The 23,246-nt window shown below is 43.8% G+C and overlaps 1 protein-coding gene across 1 annotated transcript in view; it reads left to right on the forward strand.

Moving 5' to 3' along the window:
• Positions 1 to 1,023: 1,023 nt before the first annotated feature.
• Positions 1,024 to 23,246, forward strand: part of DHX35 (DEAH-box helicase 35) — a 28,386-nt gene continuing 6,163 nt past the window's right edge. The window contains exons 1-17 of the mRNA XM_075277548.1: positions 1,024 to 1,092; positions 3,756 to 3,883; positions 3,971 to 4,063; positions 5,644 to 5,721; positions 7,152 to 7,256; positions 8,779 to 8,840; positions 9,062 to 9,131; positions 10,107 to 10,166; positions 10,247 to 10,359; positions 10,474 to 10,570; positions 12,096 to 12,254; positions 12,336 to 12,546; positions 19,448 to 19,572; positions 21,081 to 21,135; positions 21,487 to 21,582; positions 22,801 to 22,895; positions 23,124 to 23,201. Of these exons, the coding sequence (XP_075133649.1) occupies positions 1,053 to 1,092; positions 3,756 to 3,883; positions 3,971 to 4,063; positions 5,644 to 5,721; positions 7,152 to 7,256; positions 8,779 to 8,840; positions 9,062 to 9,131; positions 10,107 to 10,166; positions 10,247 to 10,359; positions 10,474 to 10,570; positions 12,096 to 12,254; positions 12,336 to 12,546; positions 19,448 to 19,572; positions 21,081 to 21,135; positions 21,487 to 21,582; positions 22,801 to 22,895; positions 23,124 to 23,201 (1,665 nt within the window). The 5' untranslated portion in view covers positions 1,024 to 1,052. The remainder of the gene's footprint in view (positions 1,093 to 3,755; positions 3,884 to 3,970; positions 4,064 to 5,643; positions 5,722 to 7,151; positions 7,257 to 8,778; positions 8,841 to 9,061; positions 9,132 to 10,106; positions 10,167 to 10,246; positions 10,360 to 10,473; positions 10,571 to 12,095; positions 12,255 to 12,335; positions 12,547 to 19,447; positions 19,573 to 21,080; positions 21,136 to 21,486; positions 21,583 to 22,800; positions 22,896 to 23,123; positions 23,202 to 23,246) is intronic.

Below are 23,246 nucleotides of genomic sequence, written 5' to 3' on the forward strand. Positions count from 1 at the left end.
TTGGTTGTAACGGGTGGCTATTTGAGTCACTGTTGCCTTTCTATCAGCTCGAACCAATCTGGCCATTCTCCTCTGACCTCTGGCATCAACAACGCATTTCCGCCCACAGAACTGCCGCTCACTGGATGTTTTTTCTTTTTCGGACCATTCTCTGTAAACCCTAGAGATGGTTGTGCGTGAAAATCCCAGTAGATCAGCAGTTTCTGAAATACTCAGACCAGCCCTTCTGGCACCAACAACCATGCCACGTTCAAAGGCACTCAAATCACCTTTCTTCCCCATACTGATGCTCGGTTTGAACTGCAGGAGATTGTCTTGACCATGTCTACATGCCTAAATGCACTGAGTTGCCGCCATGTGATTGGCTGATTAGAAATTAAGTGTTAACGAGCAGTTGGACAGGTGTACCTAATAAAGTGGCCGGTGAGTGTAGTTGTGCATTGTAAACCATGATACTAGTGCTGGGGGGGTAATAAAGGTAACGCCATTTTTACCACACAGCGAACACTGTAAAACTAAGGGACAACTGCGTTTTTTTCCCATTTCCAGCCTTTCTGAATATTTTTCCGTTTCCTAGTACATTGTAAGAAATAATAAATGGCGCCATTCAGAAGTAATATTTGTCCTGCAGAAAACAAGCCCTCTAGGAAAAATAAAACGTTACGGGAAAAGCAAAAAGTCTGCGTCGTGAAGGGGTTAATAGCGCAGCTGGTATATTATGGGGGGGGGTCTCTTCTTACCCTGTAGGATGTGATCAGGGTACCAGCCCCGCCATTATCCCTCCTCCCCCTGCTGCCCCCTCCTCCCCTGTCACTCCAGCAGTCAGTGCCTCCTCCATCCTTCCTCTCTGCAGCCCCTCCATACACACAGCCACTCCGGGACCCCCCCCCCCCCCCATGTCTCGCACACTCTCCGGCCTCTTACTAGGTTACTGCATCTGCGATCTGTCCAAAAAGCCGGAAGGAAACCATGGCGACCATCAATCAAGCCCGTCTAGTGCTTCTGCGCATGCTCACTTCTTTAGACGTGCTCTTGGCGAGCCCAAAACAAAAATGGCGGCGCCCGTGGGACCGGTGCGCTTCTGGAAGCCGGGTAAGAGGGGTGGACGTGAAATAGGGCGCCGGCGGGTCCTACAACGTAGCGCCCAGATCCTGGAGTCAAACGGGGACGTGTGCTCCCCGGAATACGGGGTTTATAACCGTTAGAGCAGATAACGGTGGCCCGGCAGGCTCAGCTGGGAATAGGGACTTACTCTGTGTCACCAATGCGGTGGAGTCGGCCCTGATAGGGATTCCCAATGCGGTGGAACGTTTGCCTGTAACAACCAATCAGCATCCAGCTCTTATTTTCACAGTGCAGGTTACAGGATCAAAGACGTGATCTGATTGGTTGTTATAGGCAACTCCTGTCTTTATTAGGTGTTTTTATTTACTAATATGGAGGTCTTATCTTATCTTGTACTTTGAGTTACAGCCTTTACCATAGTCCAGAGCTGTATTCATAATTCTGCAGCTTTTATGTAGCTAATTCCTATAGGAATAAAGGCAAAATCCAGGGGGGGTCAGGGGTGCACAAAAATAAAAAAAACAAATACCTATCCCAGAACCAATATGGTTCCCCAGTTCTGCTTAGTGCCGGTGTTTGACTGGGCAGGAAGTGTAGTCATTGGCCTCAGCGGTCACATGATGGTACTGATGATGTCACCCAACTTGTGACTACTGATGACAGTGATTAGCCGTTGCAAATTAATTTCCGCCCTCGACCCCTTTGAGTCTAAGGCCCCAAGTTGTGAAAAACTTTGTCGCCATTTTTTGTTTTAACCAAAACCAGGAGTAGATTTAGCAGGAGGGAGACGTATAAGAATGTCCTTTGATGGTTTCCATTCAAAACCACTCTTGGCTTAAGAAATTGCAGTAAAATCTGCAAAATACAAAAAACCCCACAGCCAAATAGGGTTGTCCAAAGATTATATATATTATATTTGTGGAATACGCCTTCAACAGAAGATTGGTGGAGGTTTTACCTCTGGCACCATTGCCAGTCAGCTGTATGCAGTGGCCGCAGTGTATCATAGCTCTGTACACTGTATAGCATGTTGAATGGTACTGTACTTGCGGTAACCTACTGCATGCACCATGTGTATACTGCTGGGCTGTCCAGTGAAATGTATGAGGAACGTGGCGGCTGGGAATGCATGTGCAGCAGTCTGCGGACCTGTGTCCTGGCAATGGTTCAGTGTGTGATCAGTGGGGCCGCAGCCTCTGGGACCCTCGCTGACCATGAAAGCAAAGTGATTTGCTGTGGATTTTCTCTATTGTTCATTCCAGTAGCCCCATTTACCATCCTACTAATAGGCCGGCACCATTGCATAACATTTGGGACTATTGCCAGGGTGACACCCATCAAGCATCATACTTGGGTCCAAGTGTAAGTCATTGGACCTGTGCAGGATACTCGCCGGGCATCAGTCACTTACTTCAGCAACTGTCCCACATCGTGTACAGATCACGGCCCATTTTCTAGGTACATTTGCTCATGGAATTTTTCACCCATGGTCAATAGCCAACTTTACCAACATATCAATAGTCTTTGAAGTCTGCATCTGTCGTAACAATGGACATACGTTATTTTCAGTGACCATACTTCCATCTAGATTTTGTATAGTGCTATCTAGATTGTAGCCTGTTCCTTGCAGGGCGGGTATGACATGCCATCTAATGGGCAGCAATTGCCATGTAATAAAGGCGTTGTCACAACCATCCAGCTACATAGACATTTCTGACTTACATTCTAAATATGTGTTAAATATTTTATACATGGACATAACTAATGCTATTCTTAGAGAGTTGTTAATATTATAAACTGACAAAGTTGCTATGACCTAAGACCTATGAAACATTCCAAGTTGCCTAATTCTTGTTCTCTGACACAATCCACAATATTAGTACACACAAATCTGGGATCACATTCAAAGTCAGATAATTTATCCCAACCACAATTGCCCAAGTCTAGAGAAATATGGCTGCTTTTCTTCCAAAAATAGCACCACACCTGTCAATGGGTTGTGTGTGAGGGGCTTCATTGATAATTATTTTGGGGTGAAGTACCAAACACAACCTGTGGATGTGTGTAGTGTTGTTTTGGGACAAGATCCTCCATGTTTTTGTAACCCTGGACAACCCCTTTAAGCGCAGAAAAGCAGGAGAGATATTGCAGCTTAAAGGGGTTAGGTCTTCGTTATGTGATCATTTGAACAGTCGGACACCCGGTGACAGAAGCTGCTAGTAGATAGGCGGTGCGTGCGACACCGCTCTTGTTTGAGTAATAGTAGTGGTTCGGGTGAACTGCACATGTTGCGTGGCCACCAGCACCTTCTAGCACCTGGAAGCTTCTAGAACAGCTTATCTGTACAGGATCTGCGTGGCCTTCTATGAGCACTGACCTAAATCCTATGCAACATCTTTGGAAGGAGCTGAAACATGCCGTCTGGAAAAGGCCCTTCAATCACAAGACATCTGGAGCAGTTTGCTCATGAGGAGTGGCCAAAATACCTGCTGAGAGGAGCAGAAGTCACATTGAGCTTTAGTAGAGCTACATCATACATGCACAACCTCTATTCCGTTCAAATGGGACCCCTGTTCTTGTGATCAAACTCTTTCTGAAGAATAGGGGGCAAGTGTTGTACCTGGGGCACCATCTTAAAGATGTGTCTTGCTCAAGTCTGCCTGTTGTCATTTGTATTTTTTGTGTTGTAGGAACTGAAGGTCCAGGAGCAAGCCTTGCAGAGGAGAGACAGAGCAATGCCGAGGTGTCATCTGTCATTTATAACCCACATGCTTCCCTTTCTATTGAACAGCAGAGGCAGAAGCTGCCAGTATTTAAGGTAAGTCGGGGTCCTGTCCTCCAGTTTCTTAATGTCACATACGTTACCTGATGTCTTACACGTGTCCTATTGTCTTTACTTTCACAGCTCAGAAATCACATCCTTTACCTGGTGGAAAATTACCAAACTGTGGTTATTATTGGAGAAACAGGATGTGGGAAAAGCACACAAATACCGCAGGTAATTCAAACACTCCAGTCAAAGGGTTGTCCAACATGTTGACCCTGTATGGGATCCTTAAAGAGGTATTCTGGAAATTTTATATTGATGTCCTGTTCTTACTATAGATCAGTGTTGGCGAACCTTTTAGAGACTGAGTGCCCAAACTGCAACCCAAAACCTACTAACTTTATCACAAAGTGCCAACACGGCAAATTAACCTTAATAATGTGCAGATCCACGATTGCACACAATTACTGATCTGCAAAATATGGTCATACAAATGGGGCTTTATAGAGGTTTCTGCTCCACTGTGACCTCCATACAGTACAATCTGCTGCACAGTGACCCCCACACAGTACAATCTGCTTCACACTGACCCCCACACAGTACAATCTGCTGCACAGTGACCCCCACACAGTACAATCTGCTGCACAGTGACCCCCACACAGTACAATCTGCTGCACAGTGACCCCCACACAGTACAATCTGCTTCACACTGACCCCCACACAGTACAGTTTTCTCCACGGTGGACCCCCACACAGTATAATCTGTTCCACAGATGGGTGCCCAAAGAGAGGACTCTGAGTGCCACCTCTGGCACCCGTGCCATAGGTTCACCATCACGGCTATAAATCACCAATATTAGATTATGAGGGTCCGAAATCCAGCTTCTGCCTCCTCAGTCTATTTCTCAAACTTATCATCCTGTGGATAGGTCATGAGTATCAATTACCTTCAGATTCTGGTCAGCCCCTTTAACTGCACATTAGGGAACTGCATACATTATTACATCGATCTCTTAGACCTGATGAGACGGGTGTACTTATAGTGAAAATCCATGTCAGGGGTTTTACTGAATTAATAATTGATGAGCTTTCCTTAGGATCAATTAGAGATCAGCAGAGGTCTGACACCCCGACTGTTGTTGTTTGGAGGGGCTGCAGTGTTCGTATAAGCACTAAATCTTCTCCCCTACTTACCAAGCACAGCGCCGTTCATTTGCTCCAAACAGTTAGGTGACAGATACAGTGTAACCAAAGGGGAAGACTCGATTTGATTCAAGTGACCCTAAGCTATTAATTGGAACGGCTGGGTTGATATACTGGTTCTGGTGACCCTAACCTATCTATCTGCAGGGCTGGGGTGATATGCTGGGGTCTGGTGACCCTAACCTATCTATCTGCAGGGCTGGGTGATATGCTGGGGTCTGGTGACCCTAACCTATCTATCTGCAGGGCTGAGGTGATATACTGGGGTCTGGTTACCCTAACCTATCTATCTGCAGGGCTGGGTTCATATGCTGGGGTCTGGTGACCCTAACCTATCTATCTTCAGGGCTGGGTTGATATACTGGGGTCTGATGACTCTAACCTATCTATCTGCAGGGCTGGGGTGATATGCTGGGGTCTGGTGACACTAACCTATCTATCTGCAGGGCTGGGGTGATATGCTGGGGTCTGGTGACACTAACCTAGCTATCTGCTGGGCTGGGTTGATATACTGGGTTCTGGTGACAGACTTGTTTTAAGACTCCAGAACGATTATGCTATAATAAATAAAGAGGTAAAATCTTGAATGTATTTTTTCTGTGGCGCAGTACCTAACAGAAGCTGGATGGACAGCAGAAGGGAGAGTAGTTGGCGTGACTCAGCCTCGAAGGGTTGCAGCTGTTTCGGTAAGCTCATTTTGCCTGCAAAGTATTCTGACCAGTGTGCTTAGTACAGGAGCCAGTCGTGCATGTGGCAATTTACTATATAACTGGTATTTCTTCTACAACTTGGCACTGACACTTTCCACACAGCCATGATCTCTGCATGAGTGTAATACTATATCTGGCGAGTACTAATAGATTCTGTTGTACGCTAATGATTGGTATTCTTTTACAATTTAGGTTCTCCAATCCCTATTCTCTATAATGATAAAATGTACCTAGGCTTTTGTAATCCTGAGCCATTGTGGTTGTAAACATACCATGTCCGGAGAGTATGGTGCAAGGGCCCAATATTTTAGTGTTGGACTTTTGCATGATATTTTCCTTGTGTGGTACAGTTGCTATGGTGTGTAGAAGCATCGGATCATGCAGGAGAACAAGTGTATATACTATTTAAAGGGGCTCTATCACTAGATATACGTGTTATGAGCTAAATATATGCCTGAATAGCCTTTAAAAAGTCTGTGCAGGTGCTGCTACTAGTTTGTAAAAAGACCTTCACCCCCCCCCCCCCCCCCGTTTTTGTTTCTTACCTTGGAAATCGATATGCAAATGAGGTTGATCGTGCACAGTGGGCGTTCCTTGCACCCCTTGGTGTCACAGCTTCTAGATGCCCACCGCTCTTCCTTGTGCCTCCAAGCTCTCCTCCTTCCGGCTTCTTCACCGCCTCCATATTTGGCGGTTTCTATTGAAATAACGTGCTTGCGCAGAAACGCTCCATCCAGCGTGCTACTGAGCACGCTCCAGCGCCATTTTACCGTAGAGAACATTGCGAGCATGCACATTAGCGCGCAGGATGGAGCGTTACTGCGCATGTGCGTTATTTCAATAGAAACCACCAACAATGGAGGCGGTGAACAAGCAAGAGGAGGAGGCCTTGGAGGCAGCGGTGGGCGTCCAGAAGTTATGATGCTAGGGGGTGCACGATCAAGCTCATTTGCATATTGATTTCCAAGGTAAAAAAAAAACAAAAACGGAGGGGGGGGGGTCTTTTACAAACTAATTGCAGCACCTGCATAGCCTTTTTTAAAAGCTATTCAGGCATACCTTTAGCTCATGACACGTATATCTAGTGATGCAGCACCTTTAAGGGGTCTTCCACATGTAAAAAATTTTTCTTGCTGCAGTTGTCTACCTCCAAACACTGTTTTGACCCCGTGCTGAATGTATACAGCTGAGCGCAGTCTCTGACCACAACTCTGTCTCTCCCTTCCAAAGTGACCAGACACCGCTCCTGAGGCCAGCAATAGCACACAGTAGCTGTCCTCTTATGACAATGCTATGAACTTCTTCTCCATCAGTCTGTCTGGGTTTCCTTTACTTCCTGGCACAGAAAGAGATCAAAGACCCCTAGTACACTCTCAAAGAAAACTTTGCTTCTGATATCTGTCTAGGTGGCAGGGAGAGTGGCAGAAGAGCGTGGAGCCTTGTTGGGACATGAAGTTGGCTACTGTATAAGATTTGATGACTGCACTGACCCTCAGGCCACCCGTATCAAGGTAAGATCAGAAGTGCTTTGTGATCTGAAATGAAAAATATGACGGGTGCCACAGAAGACTAACCTTTATTGTGCGGGTCCTACCCTACCAGTTTATAGTCTGAGTCTGACTTGTAAAACTCATAGTGGTTATCTCTTCTCTTCTCTCCTCTATCATATAATCCTATATATCACAGAGCTCAGCTTCTCTCCTCTATCATATAACCCTATATATCACACAGCTCAGCTTCTCTCCTCTATCATATAGCCCTATATATCACAGAGCTCAGCTTCTCTCCTCTATCATATAACCCTATATATCACAGAGCTCAGCTTCTCTCCTCTATCATATAACCCTATATATCACAGAGCTCAGCTTCTCTCCTCCATCATATAACCCTATATATCACAGAGCTCAGCTTCTCTCCTCCATCATATAACCCTATATCACAGAGCTCAGCTTCTCTCCTCTACCATATAACCCTATATATCACAGAGCTCAGCTTCTCTCCTCTATCATATAACTCTATATATCACAGAGTTCTGCTTCTCTCCTCCATCATATAACCCTATATATCACAGAGCTCAGCTTCTCTCCTCTACCATATAACCCTATATATCACACAGCTCAGCTTCTCTCCTCTATCATATAACCCTATGTATCACAGAGCTCAGCTTCTCTCCTCCATCATATAACCCTATATATCACAGAGCTCAGCTTCTCTCCTCTACCATATAACCCTATATATCACAGTGCTCAGCTTCTCTCCTCCATCATATAACCCTATATATCACAGAGCTCAGCTTCTCTCCTCTATCATATAACCCTATGTATCACAGAGCTCAGCTTCTCTCCTCCATCATATAACCCTATATATCACAGAGCTCAGCTTCTCTCCTCTACCATATAACCCTATATATCACAGAGCTCAGCTCCTCTCCTCTACCATATAACCCTATATATCACATAGCTCAGCTTCTCTCCTCTATCATATAATCCTATATATCACAGAGCTCAGCTTCTCTCTTCTATCATATAACCCTATATATCACAGAGCTCAGCTTCTCTCCTGTATCATATAACCCTATATATCACAGAGCTCAGCTTCTCTCCTCTATCATATAACCCTATATATCACACAGCTCAGCTTCTCTCCTCTACCATATAACCCTATATATCACAGAGCTCAGCTCCTCTCCTCTACCATATAACCCTATATATCACATAGCTCAGCTTCTCTCCTCTATCATATAATCCTATATATCACAGTGCTCAGCTTCTCTCCCTCTATCATATATCCCTATATATCACAGAGCTCAGCGTCTCTCCTCTATCATATAATCCTATATATCACAGAGCTCAGCTTCTCTCCTCTATCATATAACCCTATATATCACAGAGCTCAGCTTCTCTCCCTCTATCATATATCCCTATATATCACAGAGCTCAGCTTCTCTCTTGTGCTATTTCTCAGATAGGACTTGCTTGTGCCAGTTGCTCAGGTCTCTTTATAGCTGTATGTGTTGTGTGCTTACTCCTACAGTTTCTGACAGATGGTATGCTTGTCCGAGAAATGATGTCCGATCCTTTGCTCACGAGATACAGGTAGGTTCTGCTCATCGTGTAAGGACAACAATGTTATAATACAAAGTCTTATTTACCACTCTATAGTTTGGACAGAGTATATTTCATATAGAAACCTAAATCCTTTGGATCTGTGACTAGCCATGTGTATTAGATGCGTATGTGTTCTCCATATTGCTACCATTTATACTTTAGGCTTTCTTGTCTCAGCAGGAGCAGCATAACCCTGTCTTGTCTTGCAGTGTACTGATGTTAGATGAGGCTCATGAGCGGACTCTGTACACTGACATCGCTATTGGCCTTCTGAAAAAGGTAGGCTAACCTTTCCATCCTATTGTCCTTTCTCCCTAATATTATGCTGTTTTCTGACTTGTACACATCCATTCATTGGCCTAGCTGTGCCTAACTTTTGCCTACAGAGCGGGTGGCTGATTTCTTAGCATAAAAGATAAGATAAGATAATCCTTTAATAGTCCCACAATGGGGAAATTTCAGTGATACAGTTTCATAGATGGTACAGTAGTATATAACAAGAGAGAAAACACATACAAGCTCATGGCAAATAGAGAAATCCTAGGAATCATAGCAACTAAAAAAGAAACACAGACACACTGCAGGATCATTTAGTTCTCTGTGTGAAGTGATGTTAATAATAATCCCCCTGATCTTGACCCTCAATGGACATGCTGTTAGTTTGTAAATAGCAGATGCTGGAATCTGCCATGTTCATAGCTTCCAAGATGGCGTTGATTAAGAAATTTGCCCATGTGACTTTCTCCATGGTTGTGCTCTCTTCTGCGCTGCCACTGAAAGCATCTAGCGCATGCACAGATACGGTTTTATGCTTCTTGTGTTTGTGCATCCACTGAATGCTTTCAGCAGGTGGAAGGAAAGTATACAGACAGAAAGACTGTCACCTACGTGTCTACCACGTTTTTAGAAACTGTGGTGGTAGCAGACACCTGGGTCCACTGTTTACACACCGACACCATAGGTAGCGAGGTCCAGCATTAAGAAATGGGGGTGGGATCTTCCATCGCAGTACACACCATCTTAAGCTATCTAATATCTTCCCCATGTCATTGATACATGTCAGAGGAGGAATTGGTGGTTTATATAACACAAGACCCTCACCGATCCTTGTCTGAGATCTTCCCACCACTCAATTAACTTGATAGGTCTGTTCCTGAAATCCATAATACTGTACTGCACATTATCCATATACAGCCCCCAGCATTGAGCTGTTACAAGAGTCTGAATTGTATTATTTTTTTACCATATTTGCAGATTCAGAAGAAAAGAGGAGACCTGAGACTGATCGTTGCCTCAGCGACACTGGATGCAGAGGTAAATCTTAAGGCCAAATATTGCATACAGTCCCATCTTGTTTGTTTCCATATATAACTTCTCTGACTTTATTCACTCAGAAATTTAAGGCTTTCTTCAATCAGAACGACACCAATGACCCCAATAGAGACACGTGTGCTATACTAACAGTGGAGGGGAGGACATTCCCAGTAGATATCTTCTATACACAGAGGTGAGGATCGTAGATTATGTTACTTAATAGAGACCGGTTGTTTTGTGTAGTTCAGATTTTTACGTCCCCATTTTCTTAATCTGCTATGTCTCTTGTATCTACTTCTTCTTCCAGCCCTGTTCCAGACTACTTAAAGTCTACTGTACAGACGGTCATGAAGATCCACCAGAGTGACATGGAGGGGGACGTTCTGGCCTTCCTTACAGGCCAGGTACTTACAGTGTAATGAATACATTAAATGGGTTATTTAGGTTTCACATTATTGATGTCCTATCCTTAAAAGAGGTCATCAAAATCCAAGAGGGAATACAGTGATGCCCCAAAAGCCGGCGCTAAATCGATAATGTATACTAAACATTTATAATAGGTTATACCATACCGGTTATTTGGTAATGGTTACATGGGGCGTACAAGTGCAGGTTACAGTTACATCAGTAGAGGTTATAGGGGAACTTTCTCCACCTCTGGCCACTCCAACTCTTTGCATTTTTCAGTACTGATCCACTGATTCTGATGCAGTTTTTCTGTAGCTCTCACCATTCCCAAGTAAAGGGGATATTGTCACTCCTTAGGGGGAGACCACCATATAGGTGTGTGGAGACTTATTAAGCCATTTACGCTCCACTGTGAGGAATCATGGGAAGAATATGCAAATCTGTCTCCCATGATGTTAATCTAAGGAGACAGTGCCTCAGTCATGCAGCCCACTAGGGGGCGCTCCCTTTATCATCATTCCCGACCTTCCCAGAGGCCTTTGCTGCAATGATGTGGGATATTACCCTCCCTAAAGAGTGACAATATCCCCTTAACCTGGTCTGAAGCCTCTCACCTTTGCCACATTAGTCTTCTCTGCGCCGGGCTGAAGAGATCCAATCAGATTGAAAAAGCTGTCCTCGGCTGAGTGACTGACTTGGTAAAATCCCACATCATTGAGGGGGCTACATGGTGGCTCAGTGGTTAGCACTGCAGCCTTGCAGCACTGGGGTCCTGGTGTTCAAATCCCACCAAGGGCAAAAAAACATCTGCAAGGAGTTTGTATGTTCTCCCGGTGTTTGCATGGATTTCCATCCCACATTCCAAAAAGACATACTGATAGGGAGAAAAATGTGCATTGTGAGCTCTATGTGGGGCTCACAATCTACATTAAAGAAAAAAAAAAATCCCACATCATTGCAGCAAAGGCCGGGCATGATGTTAAAGGGAGCGCCCCCTAGTGGGCTGCATGACTGAGGCACTGTCTCCCTATATTAACATCGTGGAAGACAGATTTACATATTCTTCCCATCATTCCCAAGCATTCATTTCTGTTAGTTTCAGTAGGAATTGTGCTCTCAGGTGGACGTTTTTTTGGCTGTAGTGGACAGACATGTGACAGCAGAGAAAGTAATTGTGCCAAAACTAAGAAATGGGTTTTAAAGTTAGTAATGATCTCATTGTCCATTCCCTGTCACTGTTACTCCAGCGGTTCACAGGTACTCACTGGTCTCCACCTCCTGCTCCCATCTCAACATGAAAAGTGGAGGCTGGAAAATGACTTCACAGACAGTTACTGAGGATGGACGCTGCTGATCGGTCACTGCAAGCCATTTCCTTCTATGTCAAGGTGGAGTAAGAGGTGGAGACCAGCAGGTTCAAGCAGAACTGGAAAATACATATTCTGCATTGGGCAAGATCCCTTTACTTTAAACAGAATCTTAAGCAGTTCTCGCTAATGCTTCTTTATGTCCCACTAACAGGAAGAAGTGGAAAGTGTGGTGTCCATGTTGGTGGAGCAGGCTCGCATTCTTGCTCGTTCAGGCATGAAGAAGCACCTACGTGTCCTCCCCATGTACGCTGGACTCCCCACATCAGACCAGATGAAGGTGTTTGAGAGAGCACCCCCTACTGTCAGGAAGGTATGGTGCTTAACTCAGGAAACCTTCTTTAAGGAAGCCAGAAGCCTACTTTATCTTACATATAATCTTTTCCTCTCTTAGGTAGTTGTTGCCACAAACATTGCAGAGACGTCCATCACTATAAATGGGATCTCCTTTGTTATAGACTGCGGTTTCGTTAAGCTACGAGCATATGACCCCAAGCGCGCCGTGGAATCATTGGTTTTAGTTCCTGTTTCGCAAGCATCAGCCAATCAAAGAGCTGGACGTAGTGGAAGGAACCGATCTGGACAGTGCTATAGGTTATATACGGGTAATGTAAATGTATTTATATATAGAACATATCAACTGGGTGGGCCATTGCCACGATGTGCCTTACTTCAGCTCTGTCCTAATAGGAGTTACGGTTTTGTGTATAGAATTGGCTGTTCATGGTACATTTCTAAGAAAATCATCTATATGCTTCAGTGTGTATTGTTAAAGTAATCCCCTACTTGATCCAGGTATTCATAGACCATGAGCAGATCGGAGTACTCCCTTGCTGGGACCAGCCGCTGTTTGTAGGCAATCCTAGGCAGTAAGTTTTAAATTTCACCGCCGCACCCCCCAACGGAATACTAAGTATTACACAACGCCCATTCTCTGCATTATCTTGCACAATACATTAGCATTATATCAGTAATGGGTAGCAATTAAAATAACGATCTTATATGGCATAAAGTAATGAGCTACTATAAAGTGAATATTCAGTATATTAATCCTTAAAGGGAATGCGTCGCCAGAAAATGACCTATTATTTAAAGTGTAACTCCCATTTTATTTATTTATTTTCCTCGCTATTGTGTTGGAGGGTGTATGGTGACCGTTTTTGTAGTATACTTTATTAACCTATCTAACTTCCTTTCTAATAGAAAACAGGCTGTAACATTCATGAGCAGCGTCTGTGTATCAACACTTAACACATATGTTATACACACAATAGATGTTTTCATGCCTGGTTATAATAAAATAAAATAATTCTAATATTACATATCCTATTAATATTATAAATGTGAAAGTTTGTGAGTTTGGATGTTTGTGGGTTTGTGTGTTTGGATGTTTGTTCCTCAATCATGCAAAACCCGCTCGACCGATTTGGCTGAAATTTTCCACAAACATAGTCACTACACTCGATTGCGCAATAGGCTACTTTTCGTCACAACAGCGCACATACGTTTGTGCCAGGACCCCCACAAAACCCAAACTCACACCACCATCTCTGCAATCTCACACACTTTGGACCATAGCAAGCCCCAAAATTCATATTGCCCTCTGCAGCCTAGCCCCTAACCCCACACAATCACATATACATATACTTTACCACTTTGCCCCTCCCCTTAACGATACTCCAGGAGGTTCTCTTTAACGCTCCGGAGCAGCCATGTTTGCCGACCCCCACCGCTCTGACAATCCGCGACACCGCCCACCCATGTCAATACCCCTAGGAAGTCTAATAAATGCAAAAAAAATAAGTTTAAAAAAAAATATAAAAACAAATAAAAAGGATTAAAAATTCAAATCACCCCCCTTTCCCTAGAACACATATAAAAGTAGTTAAAAACTGTGAAACACATACATGTTAGGTATCCCCGCGTCCGAAATCGCCCGCTCTACAAAGCTATACAAATATTTTTCCTGTTCGGTAAACGCCATAGCGGGAAAAATGGTCAAAAGTGCCAAACCGCCGTTTTTTCACTCTTTTGATTCTGATAAAAATTTGAATAAAAAGTGATCAAAGCAATAACATTTCCCGAAAATGGTAGAACTAAAAAGTACACCCGACCCCGCAAAAAAAGACGCCCTATGCATCCCCGTACACGCACGTATAAAAAAGTTACGGCTGTCGGAATATGACGACTTTTCAAAAAAAAATGTTTTAACACAGTTTTGGATTTTTTTAAGGGGTCAAAATGTAAATAAAACCAGATAAATTTGGTATCCCCGGAATCGTAACGAAACACAGAATACAGGGGACATGTCATTTTGGTTGCACAGTGAACGCCGTAAAACCAAAGCCCCTAAGAAAGTCACAGAAATGCATTTTTTTGTCAAATCCACCCCATTCAGAATTTTTTCCCTGCTTCCCAGTACATTATATAGAATAATTAATGGTGGCATCATGAAGAAAAATTTGTCCCAAGAAAAATTAAGACCTCATATGACTCTGGGAGTGGAGAAATAAAAAAGTTATGGGGCTTAGAAGGAGGGGAGCCAAAAATGAAAAACCAAAATCAAAAAATGCCATCGACGGGAAGGGGTTAACTTCAAATACCTCTGTCCCAAAGTCACTATGTAAAGTTTCTCACAACACCGTATATATATAGCAGCTCAAATACAAAGTAACTTCAACACAAAAGTCTCACGTATTCTCTGAATTACAGCAAAAACAAGATACAAAGTTATATTTCATATCCCATACCTTATACACACTACGAAAACCTTACCCCTTACCCTGTATATACCCACTGCTACAATCACCGCAGACGAAGTCGCGGGTACCAGCTAGTATATATATATATAATACAATAGGCAGTGGTAATATCACTCTACTCTTTCACATCATCTGCAGTTTTGCCCACGCTCCTTGTCTGTTTCTCTCCCTCTGCCCTTCCCATAGAGCCTCAGGCTGCTGAATACAATTGTCTTCGGATTTTCCTGTAATGGCAGTGATGTTTATGCGTCGCACATGCTGTATCACGTCGCCTGCGCCCCTCACCCTCCTAGGTGTGTCACTGCCAGACTTTTTCAAAGATAATACAGCTAACCGTCTTTCCCGCCACAGGCTTAGGATTCAAGTAATAACATCTCGCCCCTTGTAGCTTCTCTGTGCCTGGGCTGTGTCTGCAGTTACTAGTGGTGCACGTGTTCAGGATTTCAGTCCTGTGTAATCCCTGTATTTATTTAAGATGATCTATTATAAACGGTAAGGTGGTAGTTATAGTAGACTATAGGTGGAGCACATGGCCTTAGACCCGTGCACAGGACAGTATGCATTTCATATGGGTTGAGTTTGCAACAGAATATTCTCAGAGTGACATCCGAGTTCATTCAGTTATACATTTGCATCTGTGGGGGCTTCTGATTCATTCTGATATTATGTTGCAGGATAGGACATGATCTATTTTCATGGATTGGAAAGGACCGTCAGATGTGTGCATGGAGCTTTAGATATCCATGTACTATATGTAGCTTGTTATACATACAGGTGTATGTTGAAAATAAGTGGGTCCATCTACACAGTATACGGAGTCGTAGAGACGTCTTTGTCTTGGGGCCACTCACTCAGGGTGTCTTAAAAGGGGGTTAACTGAAAGAACAACCTTTTAACTCTTCCTGTTCCCTGACTTAATAGTACATCAAGGACCTTGGTTAGTATGAAAGTATTGTGAGATTACACAGGCGCTGCCGCCATGTACACGCAATCCTGACGGTTAAACCTCTTAGTGCTGTGATCAACCCCTTCAGTGATGGGATCACGTCTGATCCCTTGTAGGCGTGATCTCTAGTCCCGGCAGTATGGGCAGCGTGGCTAACATTACTGTAGATAAAGGACCCTAAGGCTTTGCCTTGTATCCCACAACATATGCCTGTGAATGTTATTATATACATTGGTATACCAGTCATTAAAATAACAAGCACAGCCCCTACCAGGGTGATGGAATCGGCACTTGTAATAGCCTAGGTTTCTTCCAACAGCTGATCTCCGGGTGTCCTGGGTGCTGCACCTCCACCGAACAGATGTAGATGACCTTTGCTTATGCTTACCAACTTTTGTTGGGTGAAATTCAGGAGTCTGCTCCTGGCGTGAATATTTCTGTATGGGCATACCCCCTTTTGCTAGAACCCTGCTACTTTGAAAGGTGTAGCCTGCCCCTTTTTGGGGGCATAAAATGCCCACTTTTTGTGGTTCTGGACACCGTGTGGCAGTGACATCCCTTTTTAGTGAAGTGCTCAGCACTAGAGATGAGCGAATACTATTTGAAACTCTAGTTTTGAATGCCTCGCTCCCATAGGAATGAATGGGTGTGGGCGAACTGCAAGGGGTTAAGCGTTGTCCACAGGCGTGCGGCTGCTCCCATTCATTCCTATGGAGTGAGGTATTTGAAACTGCAGTTTCAAATACTATTTGCTCATCTCTACTCAGCACATATAGTGTCCATGTCACATATAATATGACCAGGAGCATTCCAGGAGATATTCCCTTTCTTCCTGAACTCCACGAGGTTATCCCTTTTTGAGGAAGCCTCCCGGACACTTTGGAAGAGTTGGCAAGTATATCTATCCTAAGGATAGGTCATCAGTATGTACCGTATATACGAGTATAAGTCGAATTTTTAAGCACAGTTTTTGTGCCCCCCCTCGGCTTATACTCGAGTCAAGCAAAAAAAAAAAAAAGCTTTAAAAAATATCATAAAAAAATAAATAAAAGTTGTAAATCCCTCCTTTCCCTAGAATACATATAGAAGTTGAAAATTACTATGAAACACATTATACACATTAGGTATCCCTGTGTCTGACAGTGCCCGGTCTACTGAATATAGGGGATCTGCAGTGCTCCTGTTCTGTCGGGAAGGGATTAATAGGAGCACTGCAGATCCCCTATATTCAGCCAGACTATATTCCACGTAGGGCAACAACAAAAAAAAAAAAACAGTCCTCAAGCTCAGAGAAGGGGCAGACAGACAAGCAAAACACCCCCTCCCCTTCCCCAGCATCTACTGAACCCAAAAACCATTTTAATTTTTGAAATTTTCCAGTAGCTGCTGCATTTCCCCCCCTCGGCTTATACTTGAGTCAATAAGTGTTCCCAGTTTTTTGTGGTAAAATTAGGGGCCTTGGCTTATATTCGGGTCGGCTTATACTCGAGTATATACGGCAATTCAGTTGTAAAGCTCTGATCTGCCTCCAGGCCGCGCCACACATCCTTCATCTACCATGATGGGGATACACAAGAGCTGCAGGCAGCCATACTGAGAATCTCAGGCCATGAAGCCTGGACTGTACGAGGATATTAGGGTTATGTTCCAGCAAGTGAATTTTTCTTTTTCTTCCTGTTTCACATTTATAGTTGTAATCACTTCTAGTCTTGTTGGAGCAAGTCAGTCCTGTCAGCCTGAACCACAGCTATGAGCTAATAGGGCCTGTCAGTTTGGGTCATGCTGGGACTTGTAGTGTCACTCTATCAGCGTTTAATGACGGCTTCACTTCAGATAGTTGTCAGTCACTGACTTCACCGTCTGCTTTCTAACCGTATATAATACCACTCCTCTCCGTGGACATGCAAGATCCTTTTAATACCATGTATTATCCATATATATTCCTTTTTTCTAATCTGTTTTTATTTTGTGATTGTAATTTTTATATTCTACTTTTTATACATGATTATGGGTACAGGCATTTTGCCTGAAGTTCCTTTCTCCTCTGTTGACTGCATTTAGGGTTATGCTTTAACGAATAGTTATGGCCATAGTCTGGAGCCAAATCATTGAGGCCTGTGCAGGGAGTGGGGTAGTGGAGCTGTATCATCATCTGCAGTCAGTAGTGGATATATTGGGGCACTGGGCGTTATCTCTAAAGGATGTTATCTTCTATTGTAATCCTGTGTGTGAGGTGACTGCTGCAAAATAACCCTACAGGGTAAGTCTATAATTAGGCTTAGTGGTCAGAATGAAAGGTCCAGGATACAGTACTTTAAAATAAATAAATAAATTATATTATATATAACTAAATATATATATATAAAATCACTGATTTATTTTCTGAAGTTGCTCATGTGTAGCCGGGCATATTGCACCCATTGCTTGCCTTATTGCCATACACAGATTTATACAGTATGGTCTCTGGCAATGACATACTTACAGCAGTTTTAGCACGGAGGTAAATGTATGAGGCAATGTGCTGTGACTAGTAATACGTGCTATTGTATATAATACATCTATTACTGGACCCTCCTCATGACAGGCCGATTTCAACCCCTGTTGACCTCGATGATGGCACAGATTTGTTATCCCGTTACAACACAATTTGAGTGAATTTCTAGGGCATCTTCTTTGTGACTCAACTGCATACCGTTGTTAAATTCAGGAAGTTATTAGAACGTAAGGCGAGGAATATGCTGAGAAAGAAGCAGCGCTATACACTAATATAGTAGTCATAATCTGCAGGGCTGCTAAATTGTGTAAGTGGGCCAGTGGTTATTTCAGTTCTGCTCCTCCACTGCAGTGTCCATGACTTCTAGTAAGAGTCATCCAGAAAATAAAAGGTGAGGCCAAATGTGATGGAAGGAGAAGTCCAGTGGAAATGATCTTCTTGTATGTCATATGTGAGGTGATCATATGGGAAAGTCAGTCCGCCATTAACTCACTATAGGGAGCTGCAAGGGAGCCGGCCCTCCTTTATGGGCATTAAAGCAGCACCAGGTAAGGGCGGGTTCACACCTGTGTCCGCTCTCCGCTTTCAGGTTTCCGTCTTCTGCCCAAGAAACTGGACAGGAGACGGAAACCGGCAGTCACTTCATTTGAATGGGTTTACAAAGTGTCTGCCCATGAGCACCCGTGAGCGTTTAATTGTGTCCAGTTAAAAAAAAAAAAAAAAAAAAAAAACGGAGACCAAGTCCAGTTAAAGATGCAGGACTTGGGTCTCATGAGTAAAACTCGCTTATTGATGCCCTTGTGTTCTTGGTTGACATCTCCACCATTTGACATCACTGCTGTGGCCACAGCCCCCAGACATGCTGTACCCACCTTATTTCAATGGCATTGCAGTGGAGATGGTAATCCAAACCAAATGGTTGGTATTGGGCTGCGTTTACTGACAGGATCCTCAGCATTTGCCAGGCATTATATGGCCATCGGGGCAATGGCAACTTCATTTTTATGCAGTATGAAAGTTGTTTTGTAGGAAAACTGGAATCTGTAGAGGCATTTGTAAATGGCTACCAGGCACAGTATTTGTTCTAGTGTCCCTCCTATACTTGCTCTTCAGATGGTGTGGGGAGATGGCCGCTGCACTTCTTGAGAACCATGTTGCTACAGAGAGTATCATGAACAGTCCTTGTGGCTTCTTATAGGTTCTGCGGCGACTCTACCACCCAGCATCCAGCGACTTCTTCCAACATATGTGACGTGTTAACATTGAAGGTTTCCGCTTCTGATGTCTTTCTTTGTCATTTCCAGAGGAGGATTTCCAAAAGCTTCCCCCCTCTACAGTCCCAGAGATGCAGAGGAGTAACCTGTCCCCTGTGATCCTACAGCTGAAAGCGCTCGGGATCGACAACGTCCTGCGCTTCCACTTCTTGTCGGTGAGTGAAGGGGCAAATAAACTGGCATTGGCATAATGGCCCAGATTTATTATTCCTTGTATGTCGGTCTTCTGGCATACAAGGCATGAAAAGCTGTATTTTTTTTTTTTTTGTGGAAAACTTGGTTTTCCATACAATAATTGTGACCTTTTAAAATCTGCACTCTACTTTCCCACAAAGAAGAAAAGTCATAACTTCCTTTATGCTAGAAATGGCATAAAGGAAGCAATGACAGGAGAAATTTATGTGGTGGTGTACCGCCCGACAGAGGATTGCCTTGTTTATGATGTGCACCCTCTGCCAGCTTTGGGGCTACGAAGACTGGAGTTAGTCAAGTCAGTCTTCAAATATCTGCTCTAATGATTTTTATTAAGTGCAACAAACAACACAAGGCTATTTCACACTGCGTTTTGTTCTTATGAATCCATGAAACAAGTCTATATGTAGGAGAGATGTGGACTGACAATGTTTTCAAAGCCCACACGTCTTTTACAGATGTGTCTTTGGGGTTGTATACGGAGGGAACTCTTCAAACACTACTAGAAAGCGTTATGGCCAATAACCTCACTAGACAACCAAGAGTAACAGAGGACAAAGCAACAATACTAGCGTTGTAGTATTTAACTGTTTAGCTGTTAACACTAAGGGCAGGTTCACACCAGCACCTGGTCTCTGCTTTAGGCAATCCTGCCAGTTTCTGTCTTCTCCCCAGAGACACTGGCAGTCAGTTCTCAAACTCATTCACTCGAATGGGTTTGCAAAGTGACCGCCTGTGAGTGTTTTGTGCCTGTCCATGGCAAAACCTTTTTTTTTTTTTTTTAACTGGACACAAAGTCGGATATGTAGGACTTTGTTTCCGGTTAAAAAAAAAAAAAAAATTTCGCCGCAGACAGGCACAAAACGCTCACAGGCGGTCACTTTGCAAACCCATTCAAGTGAATGGTTTGAAAACTGACCACCGGGTTTCCGTCCCCTGTCCAGTTTCTTGGAGAAGACAGAAACCGGCAGGATTGCCTAAAGCAGAGACCGGGCGCTGGTGTGAACCCGCCCTAACTTAGGCTTGGCCATACACATACCTTTTGCTGACCGCTATGCCTTTATTCCCCATACACTTGTATGTGGTACATATGTTCTTAATGGGAAGAAGGGGGATTCTTCTGACAGCTGCTTTTTTTTCTCCAGAACAAAGGATTCTGGCATTATCCTCTTCCCCTTCATCTGCTGGCAGTGAACAAGAAGTCCCATACACATTACATGATCATCTGATACTGCTATTATATTATACATATGATGTGTATGGACAAACTTCCTCCAGTAACCTTAGTGGTTTGTTGGGGTCTCGGACGCCCTATTTTATTTGCCCTTTAATATGGAAGCGCTGAGGTGATCAGACAGCTTCCATATAACACAGGTTGTCGGGGTGAAGTGATCCCTTTCTGTACCTTTCTATATATTAGAGTTTTTATTTGTGACAGTCTGTTGACCACCTCCTCCTTTTCTTTTGCCAGCCTCCCCCAGCACAGTCTATGGTACAAGCCCTGGAGCTGCTGTATGCACTAGGAGGTGAGGACTGTTTGTGCCATATGATATGAGTCTCTGGGTATGCGCCATAACCTCTCACTTCTTCTATATTCCTATAGGGTTGTATCTTTGTGGTTATCAGCAATGGCTGCAGTTTGGTACAATAAGTAGGCAGTGGTCTGTATTTGCTATAGAGCTGTGCTTGGCCACAGACAGTCCTTGCAGCATTGTGATAATTATTTAGGATAACCTCTTCCCTACAAGTCTACGCTGGGGATAACGCTTGCTGCAAATCAGTTTGAGGACTGTCCATTGTGTCTATTGTTTTTGCTTCATTATTAGAATAATTATTAAAATTCTTCTTTATAATCTTGTATTTTTCCCTTCCCACAGGCTTGGATAAGCACTGTCGTCTGACCGAGCCCCTTGGAGTAAGAATGGCAGAGTTTCCGCTTAACCCCATGTTTGCCAAGATGCTGCTGGAGTCTGGTAAGTTTTCGTTGGGCGTCTATGGCTATCTGAAAAAAATACTGACAAAATATGGATTGTTTGAGCGTGATGGATGGTAGTGGACTTTACTGCATTTACTACTATGAAGCTGTTCTTGCTTGGAGTAGGAGGATATCAGCACAATGCCATTTCCACCATTTTTGCATGGCTTTGATCATTCTGCACCCCATTTGTTCCTTTTTTGCAAAAGTAGACGAGACCGTGTCATGCCTGGGATTCAGACGCCTTGGCCTAACAGATTTAGGGTGCATTCACACTGAGTAAACGCTAGCTTATTCTGAACGTAAAACAAGTTCAGAATAAGCGGCGTCTAAAGCAGCTCCATTCATTTCTATGGGAGCGGGGATACGAGCGCTCCCCATAGAAATGAATGGGCTGCTTCTTTCACTCCGTGCAGTCCCATTGAAGTGAATGGGGAGTGCCGGCGTATACGGCAAGCTCTGCTCATGCCGGAGCGTACACGCCGGCACTCCCCATTCACTTCAATGGGACTGCACGGAGTGAAAGAAGCAGCCCATTCATTTCTATGGGGAGCGCTCGTATCCCCGCTCCCATAGAAATGAATGGAGCTGCTTTAGACGCCGCTTATTCTGAACGTGTTTTACGTTAAGAATAAGCTAGCGTTTACTCAGTGTGAATTCACCCTTACTATAACTCATGCCGGAAAACTAGAGTGTGGGTGTCCGTTGTCTGTTTCCGTCCATGACTGGCGCAGGTTTTGGTTTCTGGTGCACAAGGACCTCTTGTGCTGGGTCCTCTTAATAATACCGCTGCAGCTGATACCAGTGGGGAATTTAGACAGGTGCTGCACCTGCTAGTGGATGGGCCAATTCAAATAAAAGGTACAGCTCAGCAGCGCCATCTACTGCATAGTGGTGATTCTAGTGAACTGCAGCGTTTCACCTATTAGGTGAATAATAGTGGTTCTGCCCATGCTACCCGTCCACTATCAGCTTCTGGTACTCGGACGCTGCTGCAACAGATGATCTGTGCGAGATCTGGGCATCAGACTATGTCTGACCACATGGAGATGACATTCGTAGTATGAAAATTTGATTTGGGTCCAAAAAAACCCTTTAATAAATACCACCCCATTGTTTGTGGCACATTTATCACTTTTGTACATTACCTTTACACACAGATTGCTTTAGTTATCATCACAAACCCATATTGTATGTTTTTTTTTTCATCATGCAGGTAATTTTGGATGTTCTGCTGAAATCTTAAGCATTGCGGCAATGATGCAAATTCAGAATGTCTTTGTTGTCCCTCCAAACCAGAAGGCGCAAGCGGTAAGTTCAACGAATGATACCCAGTATGAAAATCAACATGTCTGTCATATCCCCTTACAACCCCCCATAATAGCCCAAAATCTTCTTATTTACGAATCGGTGCCCCTTTAACCAATTACACCTGATGGCGGCCTGACAAGGGGGTTCCTTATACCTGTTCAGACTAATCTGAGGGTCTGCTTGTATATAAGCGGAAGTCCTGAACTTCTTTACTATTTCTGCCCACAGACGAGAGAACATCGAAAGTTTGCGGTGGAGGAAGGAGATCACCTGACCATGTTAAACGTGTTTGAGGCTTTTATTAAGGTAAGGGATGATGTCCTTCCTCTGGGCCATTTCATTTTCACGTGG

Source organism: Leptodactylus fuscus, chromosome 6 (genome assembly GCF_031893055.1).
Source record: "Leptodactylus fuscus isolate aLepFus1 chromosome 6, aLepFus1.hap2, whole genome shotgun sequence".
In the NCBI taxonomy this organism is placed as follows: Eukaryota; Metazoa; Chordata; class Amphibia; order Anura; family Leptodactylidae; genus Leptodactylus; species Leptodactylus fuscus.